General features: G+C 34.8%; 1 protein-coding gene across 5 annotated transcripts in view; it reads right to left on the bottom strand.

The window, feature by feature from the left end:
• Window positions 1-2,383: 2,383 nt before the first annotated feature.
• Window positions 2,384-18,935, bottom strand: part of LOC149784613 (uncharacterized) — a 37,032-nt gene continuing 20,480 nt past the window's right edge. For 4 of the 5 annotated variants that reach the window (XM_089932671.1, XM_089932670.1, XM_089932672.1 and 1 more), the window contains 5 exons: window positions 16,346-16,399; window positions 13,313-13,451; window positions 9,734-9,894; window positions 4,899-4,991; window positions 2,384-2,559 (listed from right to left, as the gene is read on the bottom strand). In XM_089932671.1, the coding sequence (XP_089788797.1) occupies window positions 2,485-2,559; window positions 4,899-4,991; window positions 9,734-9,894; window positions 13,313-13,451; window positions 16,346-16,399 (522 nt within the window). In that variant the 3' untranslated portion in view covers window positions 2,384-2,484. The other variant, XM_089932673.1, reaches the window with a different exon arrangement.

Raw genomic sequence — 18,935 nt, forward strand, 5'->3', positions numbered from 1 at the left:
AATTATTCTTTATCATAATAGTAGCATTTTGCTTGTACAAATCTGCTAGAATTTTCTCTGGTGTGACAAGGTATGAAGAAGCTGTTGTCATATTAATGTATAAAGTTATACATTGGTATTTCTACGAATGTACCATACAGTTACTAGTGTCAGTATCATCTTTGTCCCGCCACACAGTTACTAGTGTCAATAACATCTTTGTACTGCCATACAGTTACTAGTGTCAGTAACATCTTTGTACCAGCATACAGTTACTAGTGTCAGTAACATCTTTGTACTGCCATACAGTTACTATTGTCAGTAACATCTTTGTACCACCATACAGTTACTAGTGCCAGTAACATCTTTGTACCACCATACAGTTACTAGTGTCAGTAACATCTTTGTATTGTCATACAGTTACTTGTTCAGTAACATCTTTGAACTGTCATACAGTTGCTAGTGTCAGTACTAGGCTTTTGAAAGTTCTGCAATCTACTGATAAATCTAGGATCAGGCTTTCGAAAATATACAATCTACTGGTAAATCTAGGATTAGGCTTTTGAAAATAATACAATCTACCAGTAGATCCAGGTATAGGCTTTCAAACGTTACACAATCTACTGGTAAATCTAGGATTGGGCTTTTGAAAGTTACACTATCTACTGGTAAATCTAGGATAAGGCTTTTGAAAGTTATACAATCTACTGGTAAATCTAGGATTAAGCTTTTGAAAGTTACACAATCTACTGGTAAATCTAGGATTAGGCTTTTGAAAGTTACACAATCTACTGGTAAATCTAGGATTAGGCTTTTGAAAGTTACACAATCTACTGGTAAATCTAGGATCAGGTTTTTGAAAGTTATACAATCTACTGGTAAATCTAGGATCAGGCTTTTGAAAGTTATACAATCTACTGGTAAATCTAGGATTAGGCTTTTGAAAGTTACACAATCTACTGGTAAATCTAGGACCAGGTTTTTGAAAGTTGCACAATCTACTGGTAAATCTAGGAACAGGCTTTTGAAAGTTATACAATCTACTGGTAAATCTAGGATTAAGCTTTTGAAAGTTATACAATCTACTGGTAAATCTAGGATTAAGCTTTTGAAAGTTACACAATCTACTGGTAAATCTAGGATTAGGCTTTTGAAAGTTACACAATCTACTGGTAAATCTAGGATCAGGTTTTTGAAAGTTACACAATCTACTGGTAAATCTAGGACCAGGTTTTTGAAAGTTACACAATCTACTGGTAAATCTAGGATCAGGCTTTTGAAAGTTATACAATCTACTGGTAAATCTAGGAACAGGCTTTTGAAAGTTACACAATCTACTGGTAAATCCAGGATTAGGCTTTTGAAAGTAACACAATCTACTGGTAAATCTAGGATTAGGCTTTTTAAAGTTATACAATATACTGGTAGATCAAGGATTAGGCTGTTCAGAATAATACAGTGTGTTGGTAGATCTGGATTAAGGCTATTCAGGAACAGTTATTTTCATACAGTGTGCCAGAAGATCCATGTTAGGTCTGTTCAAGTGGATACAGTGTGCTGGCAGATATAGGTTTAGTCTTTCCAAAGTCATACAATGTGCTGGTAGATATAGGTTTAGTCTTCCCAAAGTCATACAATGTGCTGGTAGATATAGGTGAAGACTGTTTAGATTTGGGAAGGTGCATGGTATGCACTAGTATGTATGTACATATAAGGTTTAATGGCAAGCCAGCACAATGTAGGCTATTTGGTATCATACAGAGAGGCTATCTCATTTTTACAGTCAGGAAGGCAAACGAGATTGCATGTGTATGAAAGATGGCAACACAAGTTACAATAAGTTTAACCTGACTGGAAAAAGAAGATTGTCCCTATTCTAGTTTGACCTTTGACCTCTGCATAAATAAATGCATGAAATACACCAAAGTATTAGAGTAGTACAATTGAGTGAAATTTTAAATTGACTGTTGACATCAATCAGTTTTACAGTGCAGGTCTATGATAGATTGTAAAAGTTAGACTGAGGTTAGTGAAGCGTGGATATTCACAGGTAAAGTACAAGTGCAATGATGCAATATTTGAGTTTGTCTTAATGGAAGTTTGATTTTGTGATTTGAAAAGATACAAAAATCAACATTCCAAGACAAAAGCTGTGTAATTTGCAATGGAGTATTTATTAGTTCCAATTTAAATGCAGTCTTTTTTACCATGACCAATATCCACCATGTCAGAATATACTTATATGTTATAGTTGTATAGTTTAAATGATTATTCAACCAAAGAAATAGCTATTATTCCAAATTTCAAGACTGCCCTTTAATTATGACCAATATCCACCACATAAGAGTATATTTAATAATGATATAAAGTAAACTCATATCAGTCATAAACAATAACAATATGAAAAAGTTGGAATTTTTATTTAACCATATTAGTTAAAAATAATAATGACATAAAAAATGTTGGTATTTTTAATTCAATGCAAGTTGTGTTACAGTAAGAGTGTTAAGGGATCTCTTCCTTCACACTATGTTTGCTTTCTCGTTCGTGAGCAGACACCCATCTTGTGAGATGCAGCTCCTACAATAATAATAATAATAACAAAAATATAATAAAGTTGATAATAATAATAATAATAATAGTACATATAATAGTATAAATGATAACACAACTGTAAGGAAGAGAGGAAGGGAGAGAGAAAAATATGGATAAATAAAAAGATCATTGTATAATGAGTTGTAATTGCTATTTCTATATAAAAATGTTGAAATTAAACAGGCAAATTAAATATTTTCATTGAATACAGGAAATTTGATGTAGTTCTATTGGATGTTGATTGGTTAGCTTTTAATGGCATTTTTACCACTTTATTTGGTTATATCATTTGAAGAAATGTCAGGCACATGCCTTCACAATATGTCATGAACATATGCAAGGCTGCATATCTTGAGCTGAGACGCATCAGCTCCATTCACAAATATCTTTCAGTTGATGCCACTAAAACACTTGTGTGTTCATTAGTACTTTCAAGACTGGACTACTGTAACTCAATTCTGTCTGGTTCATCTCAATATCTACTCCAGAAACTTCAAAAAATTCAAAACACAGCTGCTTGGATCATACTTAGAGTACCATGATCAGAGCACACCTTCCACTGCTCTGCACCCTACACTGGCTATCCATTCGATCCAGAATCAAACACAAAATTTGTTCTCTGTGCTCGTTTCACTGTCGGACTCTAGTCCAACCTCACCCATGTGTACACACCAGCAAGATACTTACGCTCCTCTTCTGACAATCGTATACTCATTATTCCCACATTGAAAACAAAGTCATATGGACAGCGTTCTTTTGTATACCAGGGCCCAGCAAAGTGGAATGAATTGCCCACTGAACTTAGACACAAAGACACAGTGATCACATTCAAGAGGGCTCTCAAAACTCACTTTATTTCGACACCAAGAACAAACTTAAATACCTATTAATGTTTCCTACCTTAAATATTCTCAGCATGATTTTTTTATGTTTTATAATTCCATTATGTTTGTTTTTTTAATCATATCATTATATGTTTTTTATCTTATGGGTGTTGTCTAATGTTGTAAAGAGCTTAGAGCTTCTGAAGATTAGGCGCTATACAAAGTCCTCATTATTATTATTATTATTATTACACTAAGGTAGTTAAGTACTGAACCAGGAATCCTGTCAACTAATCTACCAAGGCTTGCAGAGTTTAGATGAAGTTACAATTCTGTCAAGTTGAGACCACACATATCCAAGGCATTTAGAATTACCTATCAAAAATAAGCAATTACAGCAAATTTTACAAAACCGATTTAAAGGAAAATAATTGGCTCACACATGGACTATAACATACTTAGCCTTATAACAACTATCAAATTAAAATGCTTTACTAGCAAACTGTTCCACATTTTAAAATATATGTTAACATGTTTAAAAACTGGAAATCTTCACCAAAATAACTGTACATTTATTCACAGTTCTTAACAGAATGCTAATTTGATTCCTCTTTTCATATTTGAGAATGAAGTGATGAACTGCAGGTGTCCTGATGCCAAGGATGTACCTGCCAATACGGTACAACTAAACAAACCTTGATTCAAGAGACAACATTAAATCTCAATATCAATCAGGGACCATAACTCTGTCAAGAGCTGTTGAACAGCAATGAAAACTAAAGTTAAAGTAGATCAGATTCTACTAATGTAAATTTTACTTCTTAATGTAAGACATTGTACTCAATTTTACTTCTTAATGTAAGACATTGTACTCAATTTTACTTCTTAATGTAAGACTATGTACTCAATTTTACTTCTTAATGTAAGACATTGTACTACATTTTACTTCTTAATGTAAGACTATGTACTACATTTTACTTCTTAATGTAAGACTATGTACTTAATTTTACTTCTTAATGTAAGACTATATACTACATTTTACTTCTTAATGTAAGACTATGTACTCAATTTTACTTCTTAATGTAAGACATTGTACTACATTTTACTTCTTAATGTAAGACATTGTACTACATTTTACTTCTTAATGTAAGACTATGTACTAAATTTTACTTCTTAATGTAAGACTATATACTACATTTTACTTCTTAATGTAAGACTATGTACTAAATTTTACTTCTTAATGTAAGACTATGTACTAAATTTTTCTGAATTTGAAAAGTTTAAAGAAAATTAATGACTGATGGACATGAGACAGAGAACACAATCTGACCTAAGTGATGTAGTTTACACTGCTCCAACACAGAAAATAAGGCAATGTAAAATATACAATCATCACAACAGTATCCCAAAGCATAAGAAAAACAAAAAATTTGCACACTTCTGAATAAACAGTTAAATAAACTACTTACAAAACAAATGTGATATAAAAAAATCACTTACGTTAACCTGGCAGTGAGAGATATATTTGGCTGATGCCTGAAGATCATCAACACTCAGATTTTCTGGTATTATTACATAGCAAATGAGGACCTCCTGAAAAAAAAGCAAATGGACCTCCTGAAAACATATCAACTCTGGACATCCTGACAACAAAGCAAATAAGGACATCCTGACAGCAAAGCAAATGAGGAAATCCTGACAACAAAGCAAATGAGGAAATCCTGACAACAAAGCAAATGAAGACATCCTGAAAACAAAGCAAATAATAACATCCTGACAACAAAGCAAATGAGGAAATCCTGACAAGAAAGCAAATGAGGACATCCTGAAAACAAAGTAAATAAGGACATTCTGATAACAAAGCAAATGAGGAAATCTTGACAACAAAACAACAAAGCAAATGAGGACATCCTGACAACAAAGCAAATCAGGGCATCCTGATAATACAAATGAGGACATCCTAACAACAAAGCAAATCAGGGCATCCTAAAAATTAAGCAAATCATGACCTGAAAACAAAGCAAAACAAAACAAATGAGGACTGCCTGAACAAAGTCAACAATTACAATGTATCTTCTGGTTATGCATTAGCTCTAGGAAAAAACATGCAATAGTCAAAAGTTGAAGTTCCTGAAATATTTCTGTCATCTCTCTAATATTCTAAAATTACTACAAAAGTCACACTCCATTACCCTCAAATGTCAGCCATATTTACCATCACTTGATCATCAAATTCCCTGTTCATCCGGTGTAATTTAACAAGTTTTCGAGGGAGAGGTGCAATTACAAACAGCATATACCCTAACCAATTATCCAGCACACATCTAATTACAAATAACATACACCCTCACCTGCTGTCTACCACAAACCTAACTACAAATAGCTCATGTGCTCTCATCTGCTGTCTAAAACACACAACTAATTATAAATTGCATGCAACCTTACCTGCTGTATGACACCTAAATACAAAATGCATGTACCCTCACCTGCTGTCAAACACCTAAATACAAACTGCATGTACCCTCACCTGCTGTCAAACACCTAAATACAAACTGCATGTACCCTCACCTACTGTCAAACACCTAAATACAAACTGCACGTACCCTCACCCACTGTGACACACACTCATAATTATGACTCACCTGCTGTCTACACACATCCAACTATATACTGCATGTATTTTCACATGCTGTCTAACAAGCACTTAATTACAAATATCATGTATCCTCACCTGTTGTCTAGCACTTAATTGCAAATAGCACACACCCTTACCTGCTTTTTAATGCACAACTAATCATAAATATTATGTCCCTGACCAGCTAACACACACCTAATACAAATAGCAGGAACCCTGCCTCATGTCATATAACAGTCCAGCACATCAGGTTTCTTTTTAATATTGACAAGAAAACATGAATAGAACAGACCCTGATCTGCTGACATATTCTGTAGCTGCAAGCCCCATTTTCATTAAATATCCCAATGTTTTTCTTCAAATTTAGGTCTCTGAATATTCAGCTGACACCAGGGATTAAACTAGCCCAAATATCTTAAATTCTTCCTACAAAAGTATTGCTGTCTCTGAAGTCACCCTTTGAGGATTTCCTCAAATCTGAGTAGCTCTTCAATTATTTTCTCACAAATTAATGGCTGTTGAAGTATTACACATAGAATTGAAATATAAAGGAGGATCTTTCATCCTTTCCAGTATTTTCATGTGTCACAGAAGTCCTAATATTGCCTGAAGAATCAAAAGCAAGATAATGTAAAATCTCAATTTCGGAAAAACCAATTTAGTGAAACTGGAGCATGAGCTGTGTCTATATTGTTGAGTGTCTTTTGTACATGAGAAAACATGTTACTGACACTAGCAACTGTATGGCAGTACAAAGATGTTACTGACACTAGCAACTGTATGGCAGTACAAAGATGTTACTGACACTAGCAACTGTATGGCAGTACAAGGATATTACTGAACAAGTAACTGTATGACAATACAAAGATGTTACTGACACTAGTAAGTGTATGGTGGTACAAAGATGTTTCTGACACAAGTAACTGTATGGCAGTATGGTGGTACAAAGATGTTACCGACACTAGTAACTGTATGGTGATATAAAGATGTTACTGACACTAGTAACTGTATGGTGATATAAAGATGTTACTGACACTAGTAACTGTATGGTGGGACAAAGATGTTACTGACACTAGTAACTGTATGGCAGTACAAAGATGTTACTGACACTAGTAACTGCATGGCAGTACAAAGATGTTACTAACACTAGTAACTGTATGATGATTTCAAAGATGTTACTGACACCAGTAACTGTATGGTTGTACAAAGATGTTACTGACACTAGTAACTGTATGGTGGGACAAAGATGTTACTGACACTAGTAACTGTATGGTGGTACAAAGATATTACTGACACTAGTAACTGTATGGCAGTACAAAGATGTTACTAACACTTGTAACTGTATGATGATACAAAGATGTTACTGACACTAGTAACTGTATGCCAGTACAAAGATGTTACTAACACTAGTAACTGTATGGTGGTACAAAGATATTACTGACACTAGTAACTGTATGGTTGTACAAAGATGTTAATGACACTAGTAACTGTATGGTGGGACAAAGATGTTACTGACACTAGCAACTGTATGGCTGTACAAAGATGTTACCGACACTAGTAACTGTATGGTGGGACAAAGATACTGACACTAGTAACTGTATGGTGGTACAAAGATGTTACTGACACTAGTAACTGTATGGCAGTACAAAGATGTTACTAACACTTGTAACTGTATGATGATACAAAGATGTTATTGACACTAGTAGCTGTATGGCAGTACAAAGATGTTCCTGACACTAGTAACTGTATGGCAGTACAAAGATGTTATTGACGCTACTAATGTGTATGACCATACAGAGATGTTACTGACAACAGTAACTGTATGGTGGTACAAAGATTTTACTGACACTAGTAACATTTATGATGATACAAAGATGTTACTGACACTAGTAACCGTATGGTGGTACAAAGATTTTACTGACACTAGTAACTGTGTGGTTGTACAAAGATGTTACTAACACTTGTAACTGTATGACGATACAAAGATGTTACTGACACTAGTAGCTGTATGGCAGTACAAAGATGTTCCTGACACTAGTAACTGTATGGCAGTACAAAGATATTACTGACACTAGTAACATGTATGATGATACAAAGATGTTACTGACACTAGTAACTGTATGGTGGTACAAAGATTTTACTGACACTAGTAACTGTATGGCAGTAGAAAGATTTTACTGACACTAGTAACTGTATGGTGGTACAAAGATGTTACTGACACTAGTAACTGTATGGCAGTAGTTTCACTTTAGCAATATGTAAAGCTGTACTGATTAATCGACCATACTCATGATCGGGCCGATTATTGGAACAATTGGTATAATCGGTAATGGTAGAAATAATCGATGCCAATGTAAACTAATTTCCAAAATATAAATTTAATCATAACATTCATCTTGACATGGCTTGAATTTTAAATCAGAATTAAATAGTGGAAATTAAGGAATAAACATCTGATTTGTGGGTTATTTGAAAGACAGTATATTCTTAAAAGTAAATACTTTTTGACATGCTTGTTGTAAACTACTGCTGATTGTCTGCTCACAACAAATTATCAATACCATGCATGCACTCATCCCAATCACAGAAGCCAACCAGCCAAATGAGGTCTCGTGTGGCTGTTGAACTTCCAGCATACACATTACATGGATGGCCCTGGCTTTTAAAAAGATATCGCAAACAAATATCGCCAATCTCATTATTTTGTTGCCAATTTTCAAAACATGTCGCCAGAATAAGTAGTGAATATTTTTCCAAGACTACTAATGTAATAGGCAATGAAAATTGAAAGAGATGGGATAGTTATTACTTTATTGACAACAAGCAATGCAGCCATAATATTACAAAATAAATCATTACATGACTATTTTGCACTACTTCCATGGTCTTTGCATTGTGCATCACCATCAGTGCATAGGTCTAACTGTTGTCACCTGAAATAAATGCATTATCAAATGTAAAGTATCTACTTTCCTACAGTCTCTCTTTTTTAATAGAAACATCAGGTATTAAGCAAATCTATATTATGTGCATTATTTTCCAAATAATAGTTTTGTAAGAAATTTTATTTAGATAAAGACATTTTAATACTAAAACCCTATGATCGCACTTAGCAATGTAAGATAAGTGATGGATAATGCGACCGTCGATATCACACATTCAGGAATTATATGCCACCCCACCCCCCGGCTAGCTGCACAAAGTACATCTCCGTCAACCAGGAGTTCAGAAATTTATTTTTGCCGTGCTTTACATGCTTTGCTTGTTAGTGAACTGCTTCCTAAATCCCAGGAATGATCACTGAATGCTGTAGATTTTTTCTCGACAAGCAAACTATGATCTCCATTCCTACCAATGAAACATAACACGAGTCAACTTGACCTGGCATTACTGTACCATATAAATAAGCATTGATTACCATCATTAAATTAAAAGAAGGAATGAAGAAACATATCACAGAGCATATGTGCCGCCAAAAAACTAATTTGGAATAAATATTCTTTTTAGTAAAGAGTTTTATCTGCATATATGAGTTAACAATAAGAAATAAGGTGAGATATAAAATGTGGTAAATAGTTATCACATGTGTGGTAGCTTGAGACCACATTAGCAATATGTTATGTGGCTCTATTAAATCCATATAAAGTGGCCCATGTGATCATGTTACTGACACTAATGACTTGCATGGCTGTGGTCTCACCTTAGCAACATGTTCTGTGGCTCTGTTAAATCCAGACAATGTGGTCCATGTAAACTCTCTGTCTGTAAACTGCGGTACTTCCTGTAGTGTGTTTGCAAACACAGTGCGTACAACCACTGAATAGCTGCCATGATAAAATGGAGGACCCACCCTGTAAAGAACTAGAAGAAAAAAAAATTCTTTGAGCATTTGGTAGACATTTTCTTGTTGTAATGGAAAATCTGAATGCTCATCATTATGTTTCCAAATATTGTAGCTTGTGCAGTCTTTTCACCTGATAATAACATCAGTGCAAACTATTTTTTTCTCTCAGTAAAGTAAGAGGTATGGACCCCCCTCACCATGAATTTTTCAATATCAGAAAGTCTGGTATGGTTTTCTGAGGTTTAACACCATTTGTCTGCACACAATAGGCTGCATGAAGTGTGACTATCAGAAAGTCAGTAAATAGATACAATGCAATATTTTAACTCATCCACAAATGTAATGTAACATGTACATGTAAAATCTTAAATGCAGGTCTCAAGCATGCTCCATAAATGCAATGCACTATGTACACATACAATCTTAATGCAAGTGTCATGCAGGTTGAAAGCATAAGACATGTAGGCATTCTGTGCAAAAATGGCAAACCTTCTGAAGTTCAAGGACTGTTAGAAGAACAATGATATGGCAATCAATTCAAAATTTGCAATGATTCCATGCATATCTTTAGAAGTAACGACAACTTTATCAGTTATTGTATGTGAAATTAGCCCATTTAATACATGGGGTACAGCATAGGGCACAGCCCTTAATTTTCAAAAAAGCCCAGGCTTTAAATCTAAAATCTTAAGAAAATTTATAGGGCTCAAAGTTGTGAGCTAATGCCTTGAAATTTCAATCAGTTCTAATGGGTGAGTAAATTTTGCAGAACAGTCTTTGTGAAAAAGAAAATAAATATGAAGAAAAAAATCCCAACAACAATAAAAACAAATAATAAACCCAAACAAAACATGATTCAATCTCACTGCTTACGATTTACAGATCAATCATACATGTACTACAAAAACTGCGAGTATAGACACTTTTCAAGTGACCTATTTAAGAATCAATGCTGATATGTCTAATAACATTTCACCTGACACTTGAATATACTGAATAACTTTGTAACAGCAAATGTAGTTGTGATGTTACATCAATAAAATGCTGATTAACTCTCATTTAATGTGTTTTCTTCTTGTCAACCTATTTATAATTGGTGAACAAATGATAGCAAATGGCGGCCTTATTTTAAAGTAGGCATCCATTCTGAGACCGTTATATTAGACCTTCTTTGGAGCCCTGACTGACTGGACTGTAATGGAAGCTAAATTTTACCAACAGTATGGGGCCCCAGGTGTCCAAATGATCTAAAGTGCATGTCTTTACCAATCCCTGTCATCTTACCCCTGTCCATCTGGGTTCAAGTCCCAGACTCAGCCAATGTGAGTATGTGAGAAAGCTTCCAGTAGCTTCTGTGGGTAGGTGCATCTTATCCAGGTTTTTGTCTGGGTTACTCCTGCACCACTTAAACTGGCCACCATCATGTCTATCTTGACTTGATAAATGGCATTAAACACAAAACAACAATAACAACCTAAGGTACAATCAATAGCAGGGTCATCAGATGGCCATCAGACAATGCATTCCATGGAAGATATCATATTTGCAGTAAATATATAGTCACATCATGGATATACTTCACCATTCATTTCTCTTTCAAAGATTAATAACTGACAGTTCCATAATTGATCTAAGCCAGGGGTCACACACTCAAACCACCCTGAGGGTCGCATTTGGGCATTTTCAATGGCCCAAGGGCTACACCACCTTTATTATCTCTCCTGACACCTTGTGAAGCCAATCATTTTGTGGGTCACATGATATGGCATGGTGTTTGAGACTCCTGTTCTAAACCCTATCCTCCCTCATTTGATGAGAAAAAATCTTTTTTAATATAAAAAAAGTGTTACATATATATTTCTTTAAATTAAAATAAGGTAGCTTCAACATTTTCAACATTTTAATTAATTACAGTTAATACTTTTTGAGTTATGAAAGTTAGATAACATTCTCCTAATTTTATCTTCATTTGTGAGATCTTGTTTATCTTGATTATATAATGTAAGCATGTTTGATGGACCGGAAAGATCAGCAGACAGCATAAATCAAAATGTTTACCCCCTTTTTGTGAAGACATAATTCCATGTGATACATTTTGCATTAACAATGTTATTTCATTTACTATATTCATCTGGTTGGAGCACTAACAATTATACATAAATAACTTTGTAGGATGTAAATTACTTGATCAAATTTAAGAGGGCTGTTACATGATGCTACCACGGAAACCCATGTACCTGAAAATAAGTAAAATAACCATTATGTAAATGTTATCTCCCCATATTTATCCCTGTAATCAATTAGATTTTTTTATTTTTCATTTTGTACCATTGAGAACACTTGATCTGTTCAGCTGTGTGTGTGTATATATATATATATATAATGTTAAGTAAGTTGTTTTCTCTGAATAAAAATATTTATGGTAAATATTTGATGACATGTTTTCTGTCCTTGATGACATGTTTCCAGTCCTTGATGACATTTTTCCAGTTCTTGATAACAAGTTTCCAGTTCTTGATAACAAGTTTCCAGTTCTTGATGACATGTTTCCAGTTCTTGATGACATGTTTTCAGTCCTTGATGACATGTTTTCAATCCTTGATGATTTGTTTCCAGACCTTGATGACATGTATCCAGTGACATACATTAGCTGTAAGATGTCAAACATTACTGCCATGATCAGAGAGAAAAAAGCGAAAAAAGAGCAGACAGAATGTCATCCATTTTTTAAAGCATCAACTCAATGATAACTTAGCAATTCTTTCCATCATGTCATAACTCCAATGCTACCAGTAGGAATTTAATGAAACATGCCACATTTTATGTTTGATGAGTGAGAATTACTTTCATCAAAATTAACTGCACCCCACCGGGAGAAAGATGGTTGGTCAGGCATCACTCTGCAGTACTTCCTGTAACAAGGGTATGGTCAGGAGTCCATTTTTGGGACAAATGTTGTTTTGATATAAAAGGTGATCTTACCTGTAAATCTGTATATTTTCATGGTTACTTTTAACTGTGTTGTAATGAGGGACCAATGTGTTACATAATAATTTGGGGCCCTGAGTGGCCAAGTGGTCTAAAGCACTCTCTGTTACAGATCACTGCCACCTCACCTCTGTCTGTGCAGGTTCGAGTCTCGTGCTCAGCCAAAGTGGATATGTGAGAAAGCTTGCTGATGGCTTCTCGTGGGTCAGTGGTTCTTTCCGGGGTTATCCTGGGTTCTTCCTCCACCATTAATACTGGCCGCCATGTATAGCCTATCTTGTGCTGAAAAATGACGTTAAACCCTATAACAACAACAACATAATATTTTATCAATTCCTGATATTACACAGTGTAGCAGAGTGCAAATGAGGTGCAGCTATTAAGGCATCATTGGAAACAACCCGTTCAATGTGTGTGTAATTCAAGTGAAGTGATAAATACACTTACTAAAGTCTGCTCCAAATTTGAGGCCTGACTTTGGAACCCAGCCCTTGCTCCTGAAATGATGGTAAGCTATGTACTTCGGGACAAATCTTGCTTGTGAATTGGAAAACTTTTGCCACATGGCTGACAGGGTCATAGGTGTCTGGAAATAGATACACAATTAAAACTTCAAGGAAATTTAGCTATCATGGAAAATGAGTGACCTGTTTTTTACAGAATGTTGTTGTGCTCTCCTAGATGCATTTTAATACAATTCTGCAGTAACTGTCTGGGTGACCTGCTTGTTTTAGTAAAATTGGATGTAGCACAGTAAAACCTGACTTGTATCACAACTTGTCTTGAGAGACCTTCATATTTTGGCAAAAGAGGTGGTCTTTCAAGACAGGTTCTACTGACTCCTCAAGATGAGTGTACAAACAAAATTGCATGATTCTGTAACAACCAAACATATGTGGCAGGACATAAACAACTCAAATCCTGATTGAATTTCCTTGTAAGCCAAACAGCTGATATGGTTATAAAGTAAACATGTGTCTGACTAAAACTATGTTGACAAAAAATGGTATGTATGTATGTATGTATGTATGTATGTATGTATGTATGTCTGTCTGTCTGTCTGTATGTATGTATCAGGTCTCCAGAAGTATATACCAGACAAATATGCTCATGTTAGACATTCATAATATTAATTAAATGATTTTTCTTATACTTAACTTACCAACTGTAAAATTTAATAATTTCAAATTCTGTATTTGATTAAACAAGACTGGAATGGCAAATCTAGGCATTAGAGGTGTCAAACTGCCGTGAATGTCTGTCACAACTGCTCCACAACCTTTGATTCCTAAGAAGCCACAAGATAAAATAAAGTACTGAATGAGATAGGTCCAAGCAGTATAACAAAACTTCTCTGTCCAGATGTAATGTCATCTATTATCAAGAATATAAGAGGTGATGTACACATTCTTCAATAGCTAAAACTGTGCCAAATAGCAAGCCGCTTGTTAATTTATTTGATGACGTGTCAAACTTTGCAAATGAAGCCATGATAACACTATTTTAAAATACCCATCTTCTGATTAAGGGGCCCGGAGTGGCCGAGTGGTCTAAAGCGCTCTCCCTTACGGATCATTGCCGTCTCACCTCTGTCTGCGTGGGTTCGAGTCTCGGATTCGGCTAATGTGGGTATGTGAGAAAGCTTGCCAGTAGCTTCTTGTGGGTCGGTGGTTCTTTCCAGGGTTTTCCTGGGTTCTTCCTCCACCATTAATACTGGCCGCCATGTATAGCCTATTGTGTGCTGAAAAATGGTGTTAAACCCTACAACAACAACAACAACCATCTTCTGATTAACAATAACTTTATTTCCTTACTTATAAGTTGAGTTCAAATGCAGACTGGCAGATAAGGGAATATTCTGTTTGTTTCACTGATTGCTCTTAACAAACTTCATAGACCTGACGCTGCCAGTGACATCTAAGCTTGGTCTGTGCAGTTTGCAATAGGACTCTACTTATAAGCTAGTACATAGTGTAACAGTCCCTTAGTAAGCTTTGCCAACCTTGACAAATTTAAATTTTTTACAAGAAATGCTTTTACATTGTTAGCAAGAAAATATAAAGTCTTCTATGGGCCATGAGATGATCTTCTACCAAAAATATGAGACTTGAAAGGTCGAAACAGTCATTGCTAATTAATAAAAAGAAATGTATGAAAAAGATACCTTTAAAACATTATCAAATAAAATTTTTGCACAACACATACATGCATCTTTTCTACGTCAACTGTTCTCATGCTAAAAAAATTTTCATGTTATGGGTTGGATATTCTTAAGAGAAAATGATTCACACAGCTGCAGTGATGTTGACTTCCAACTTTTTGAACCAAATATAAGTCTAGAGATATATCAATTAAATAAATAATTAATATTTTTTCCAGATATATTCCAGCTGAATATATTGTATGAACATATGTTTGTATGTACACGTGTATGTGAATGTATGCATGTGAGTATGAATGGACATGTGTACATATGTGTGTATAAATATGTTTATAGATGTGTCTATGTCAAACTTGATGAGTGTTGTATGTATGAATGGATGTGTGTATGTATGTGTGTATAAATGAATATGTCAATAAATTGATGTGTGCATATACTGGTGTGTCACTGTTGTTGTTGTAGGGTTTAACACCATTTTTCAGCACAAGACAGTCTATACATGCCGGCCAGTATAAATGGTGGAGGATGAACCCAGAAAAAACATGTAAAGAACCACTGACCCACGAGAAACTACTGGCAAACCTTCATGTACCCAGATTGGCTGAGCTAGAGACCTGAAGTGACACAAAGGGGAGACAGCACTGATCCGTAATGGTGAGCCACTTGGCCACTCGGGGCCCCTTACATTTGTGTGTGTATGTGTGTATGAATGGATATGTGATTGTACATATGCACGTATGGATGTGTGCATGAATGAATGTCAATGGATAAGTCTATGTATGTATAAACTGATGTGTGTATGGCTGTGTGTATGAATGAATGTCAATGGATATGTCTATGTATGTATAAACTGATGTGTGTATGGCTGTGTGTATGAATGAATGTCAATGGATATGTCTATGTATGTATAAACTGATGTGTGTATGGCTGTGTGTATGAATGAATGTCAATGGATATGTCTATGTATGTATAAACTGATGTGTGTATGGCTGTGTGTATGAAAGGATGTGCTTATGTCTGTGTCTATGTATAAATTGATTGTGTATGTATACTTGTATAAATGGACATGTGTACGTAAGTGTATATGGATGTGTGCATGAATGAATGTCTGTTGATGTGTATATGTATAAATTGATGTGGATATGCATGGGTGTATAGATGGATGTGTGTATTTATGATAATGAATTACCATATGTTAATACTTTGGTAAAAACAAATTTCGATTATTGTACAAATTAAAATCATTAGCACAAAGTTCCAAGACACAGCAGTTATAAAAAATAAAATGAGTGTGAGAGAGAAAGTGAATATTATTGTACCTTGTCTTGGTCAAGGACCACCAGACAACCAAGGCCAAAGGACAGAAAAAATGCCTGCAAATAGCAACAATAAAAAGCATTAGGTATATATCCATAACATTTAATTATCACACTGGCACAGTCCTGGCGCACAGTAAGTTGAAGCATACCAAAGAATGCAAACACAACAAAGATAAAGGTGGAGAAAAAATCCTCAAAATATACGGTCTAAATTTTCATAAAATTCCCATGTTGTTAAAATACAAAGTCAAATTTTTTATGTAAACTGCCCTCTTGTAAAAAACAAAAAAGCCCAAGATCTTCTCAGCTGGAGATAAACTTCCATCTTGAATAAAATAGTCCAAGACCTTCTAAGCTGGATATAAATTTCCATCTTGAATAAAAGTCCAAGACCTTCTAAGCTGGATATAAACTTCCATCTTGAATAAATGAGTCCAAGACCTTCTTAGCTGGATATAAACTTCCATCTTGAACAAAAGTCCAAGACCTTCTAAGCTGGATATAAACTTCCATCTTGAATAAATGAGTCCAAGACCTTCTAAGCTGGATATAAACTTCCATCTTGAATAAATGAGTCCAAGACCTTCTAAGCTGGATATAAACTTCCATCTTGAATAAAAGTCCAAGACCTTCTAAGCTGGATATAAACTTCCATCTTGAATAAATGAGTCCAAGACCTTCTAAGCTGGATATAAACTTCCATCTTGAATAAAAGTCCAAGACCTTCTAAGCTGGATATAAACTTCCATCTTGAATAAATGAGTCCAAGACCTTCTAAGCTGGATATAAACTTCCATCTTGAATAAAAGTCCAAGACCTTCTAAGCTGGATATAAACTTCCATCTTGAATAAATGAGTCCAAGACCTTCTAAGCTGGATATAAACTTCCATCTTGAATAAAAGTCCAAGACCTTCTAAGCTGGATATAAACTTCCATCTTGAATAAAAGTCCAAGACCTTCTAAGCTGGATATAAACTTCCATCTTGAATAAATGAGTCCAAGACCTTCTAAGCTGGATATAAACTTCCATCTTGAATAAAAGTCCAAGACCTTCTAAGCTGGATATAAACTTCCATCTTGAATAAATGAGTCCAAGACCTTCTAAGCTGGATATAAACTTCCATCTTGAATAAAAGTCCAAGACCTTCTTAGCTGGATATAAACTTCCATCTTGAATAAATGAGTCCAAGACCTTCTAAGCTGGATATAAACTTCCATCTTGAATAAAAGTCCAAGACCTTCTAAGCTGGATATAAACTTCCATCTTGAATAAATGAGTCCAAGACCTTCTTAGCTGGATATAAACTTCCATCTTGAATAAAAGTCCAAGACCTTCTTAGCTGGATATAAACTTCCATCTTGAATAAATGAGTCCAAGACCTTCTAAGCTGGATATAAACTTCCATCTTGAATAAAAGTCCAAGACCTTCTAAGCTGGATATAAACTTCCATCTTGAATAAAAGTCCAAGACCTTCTTAGCTGGATATAAACTTCCATCTTGAATAAATGAGTCCAAGACCTTCTTAGCTGGATATAAACTTCCATCTTGAATAAAAGTCCAAGACCTTCTTAGCTGGATATAAACTTCCATCTTGAATAAATGAGTCCAAGACCTTCTAAGCTGGATATAAACTTCCATCTTGAATAAAAGTCCAAGACCTTCTAAGCTGAATATAAACTTCCATCTTGAATAAATGAGTCCAAGACCTTCTAAGCTGGATATAAACTTCCATCTTGAATAAAAGTCCAAGACCTTCTAAGCTGGATATAAACTTCCATCTTGAATAAATGAGTCCAAGACCTTCTAAGCTGGATATAAACTTCCATCTTGAATAAAAGTCCAAGACCTTCTAAGCTGGATATAAACTTCCATCTTTAATAAAAGTCCAAGACCTTCTAAGCTGGATATAAACTTCCATCTTGAATAAATGAGTCCAAGACCTTCTAAGCTGGATATAAACTTCCATCTTGAATAAAAGTCCAAGACCTTCTAAGCTGGATATAAACTTCCATCTTGAATAAATGAGTCCAAGACCTTCTAAGCTGGATATAAACTTCCATCTTGAATAAAAGTCCAAGACCTTCTTAGCTGGATATAAACTTCCATCTTGAACAAATGAGTCCAAGACCTTCTAAGCTGGATATAAACTTCCATCTTGAATAAAAGTCCAAGACCTTCTTAGCTGGATATAAACTTCCATCTTGAATAAATGAGTCCAAGACCTTCTTAGCTGGATATAAACTTCCATCTTGAATAAAAGTCCAAGACATTCTAAGCTGGATATAAACTTCCATCTTGAATAAAAGTCCAAGACCTTCTTAGCTGGATATAAACTTCCATCTTGAATAAAAGTCAAAGATCTTCTCAGCTGGATATAAACTTCCATCTTTAATAAAAGTCCAAGACCTTCTTAGCTGGATATAAACTTCCATCTTTAATAAAAGTCCAAGACCTTCTAAGTACTGTATAGAAAGAACTAAAAAAAAAGTATAATGGCAGGTGGATTAATGAATCAGTGGCTATATATAACTGATAGCAATTAAGTTTCTTTTCAATATTTGTTTTACAATATGAAATAAAAACAAAC

The sequence above is a fragment of the Sinohyriopsis cumingii genome, chromosome 14 (assembly GCF_028554795.1).
Source record: "Sinohyriopsis cumingii isolate HCF-2022 chromosome 14, ASM2855479v2, whole genome shotgun sequence".
Lineage (NCBI taxonomy): Eukaryota > Metazoa > Mollusca > Bivalvia > Unionida > Unionidae > Sinohyriopsis > Sinohyriopsis cumingii.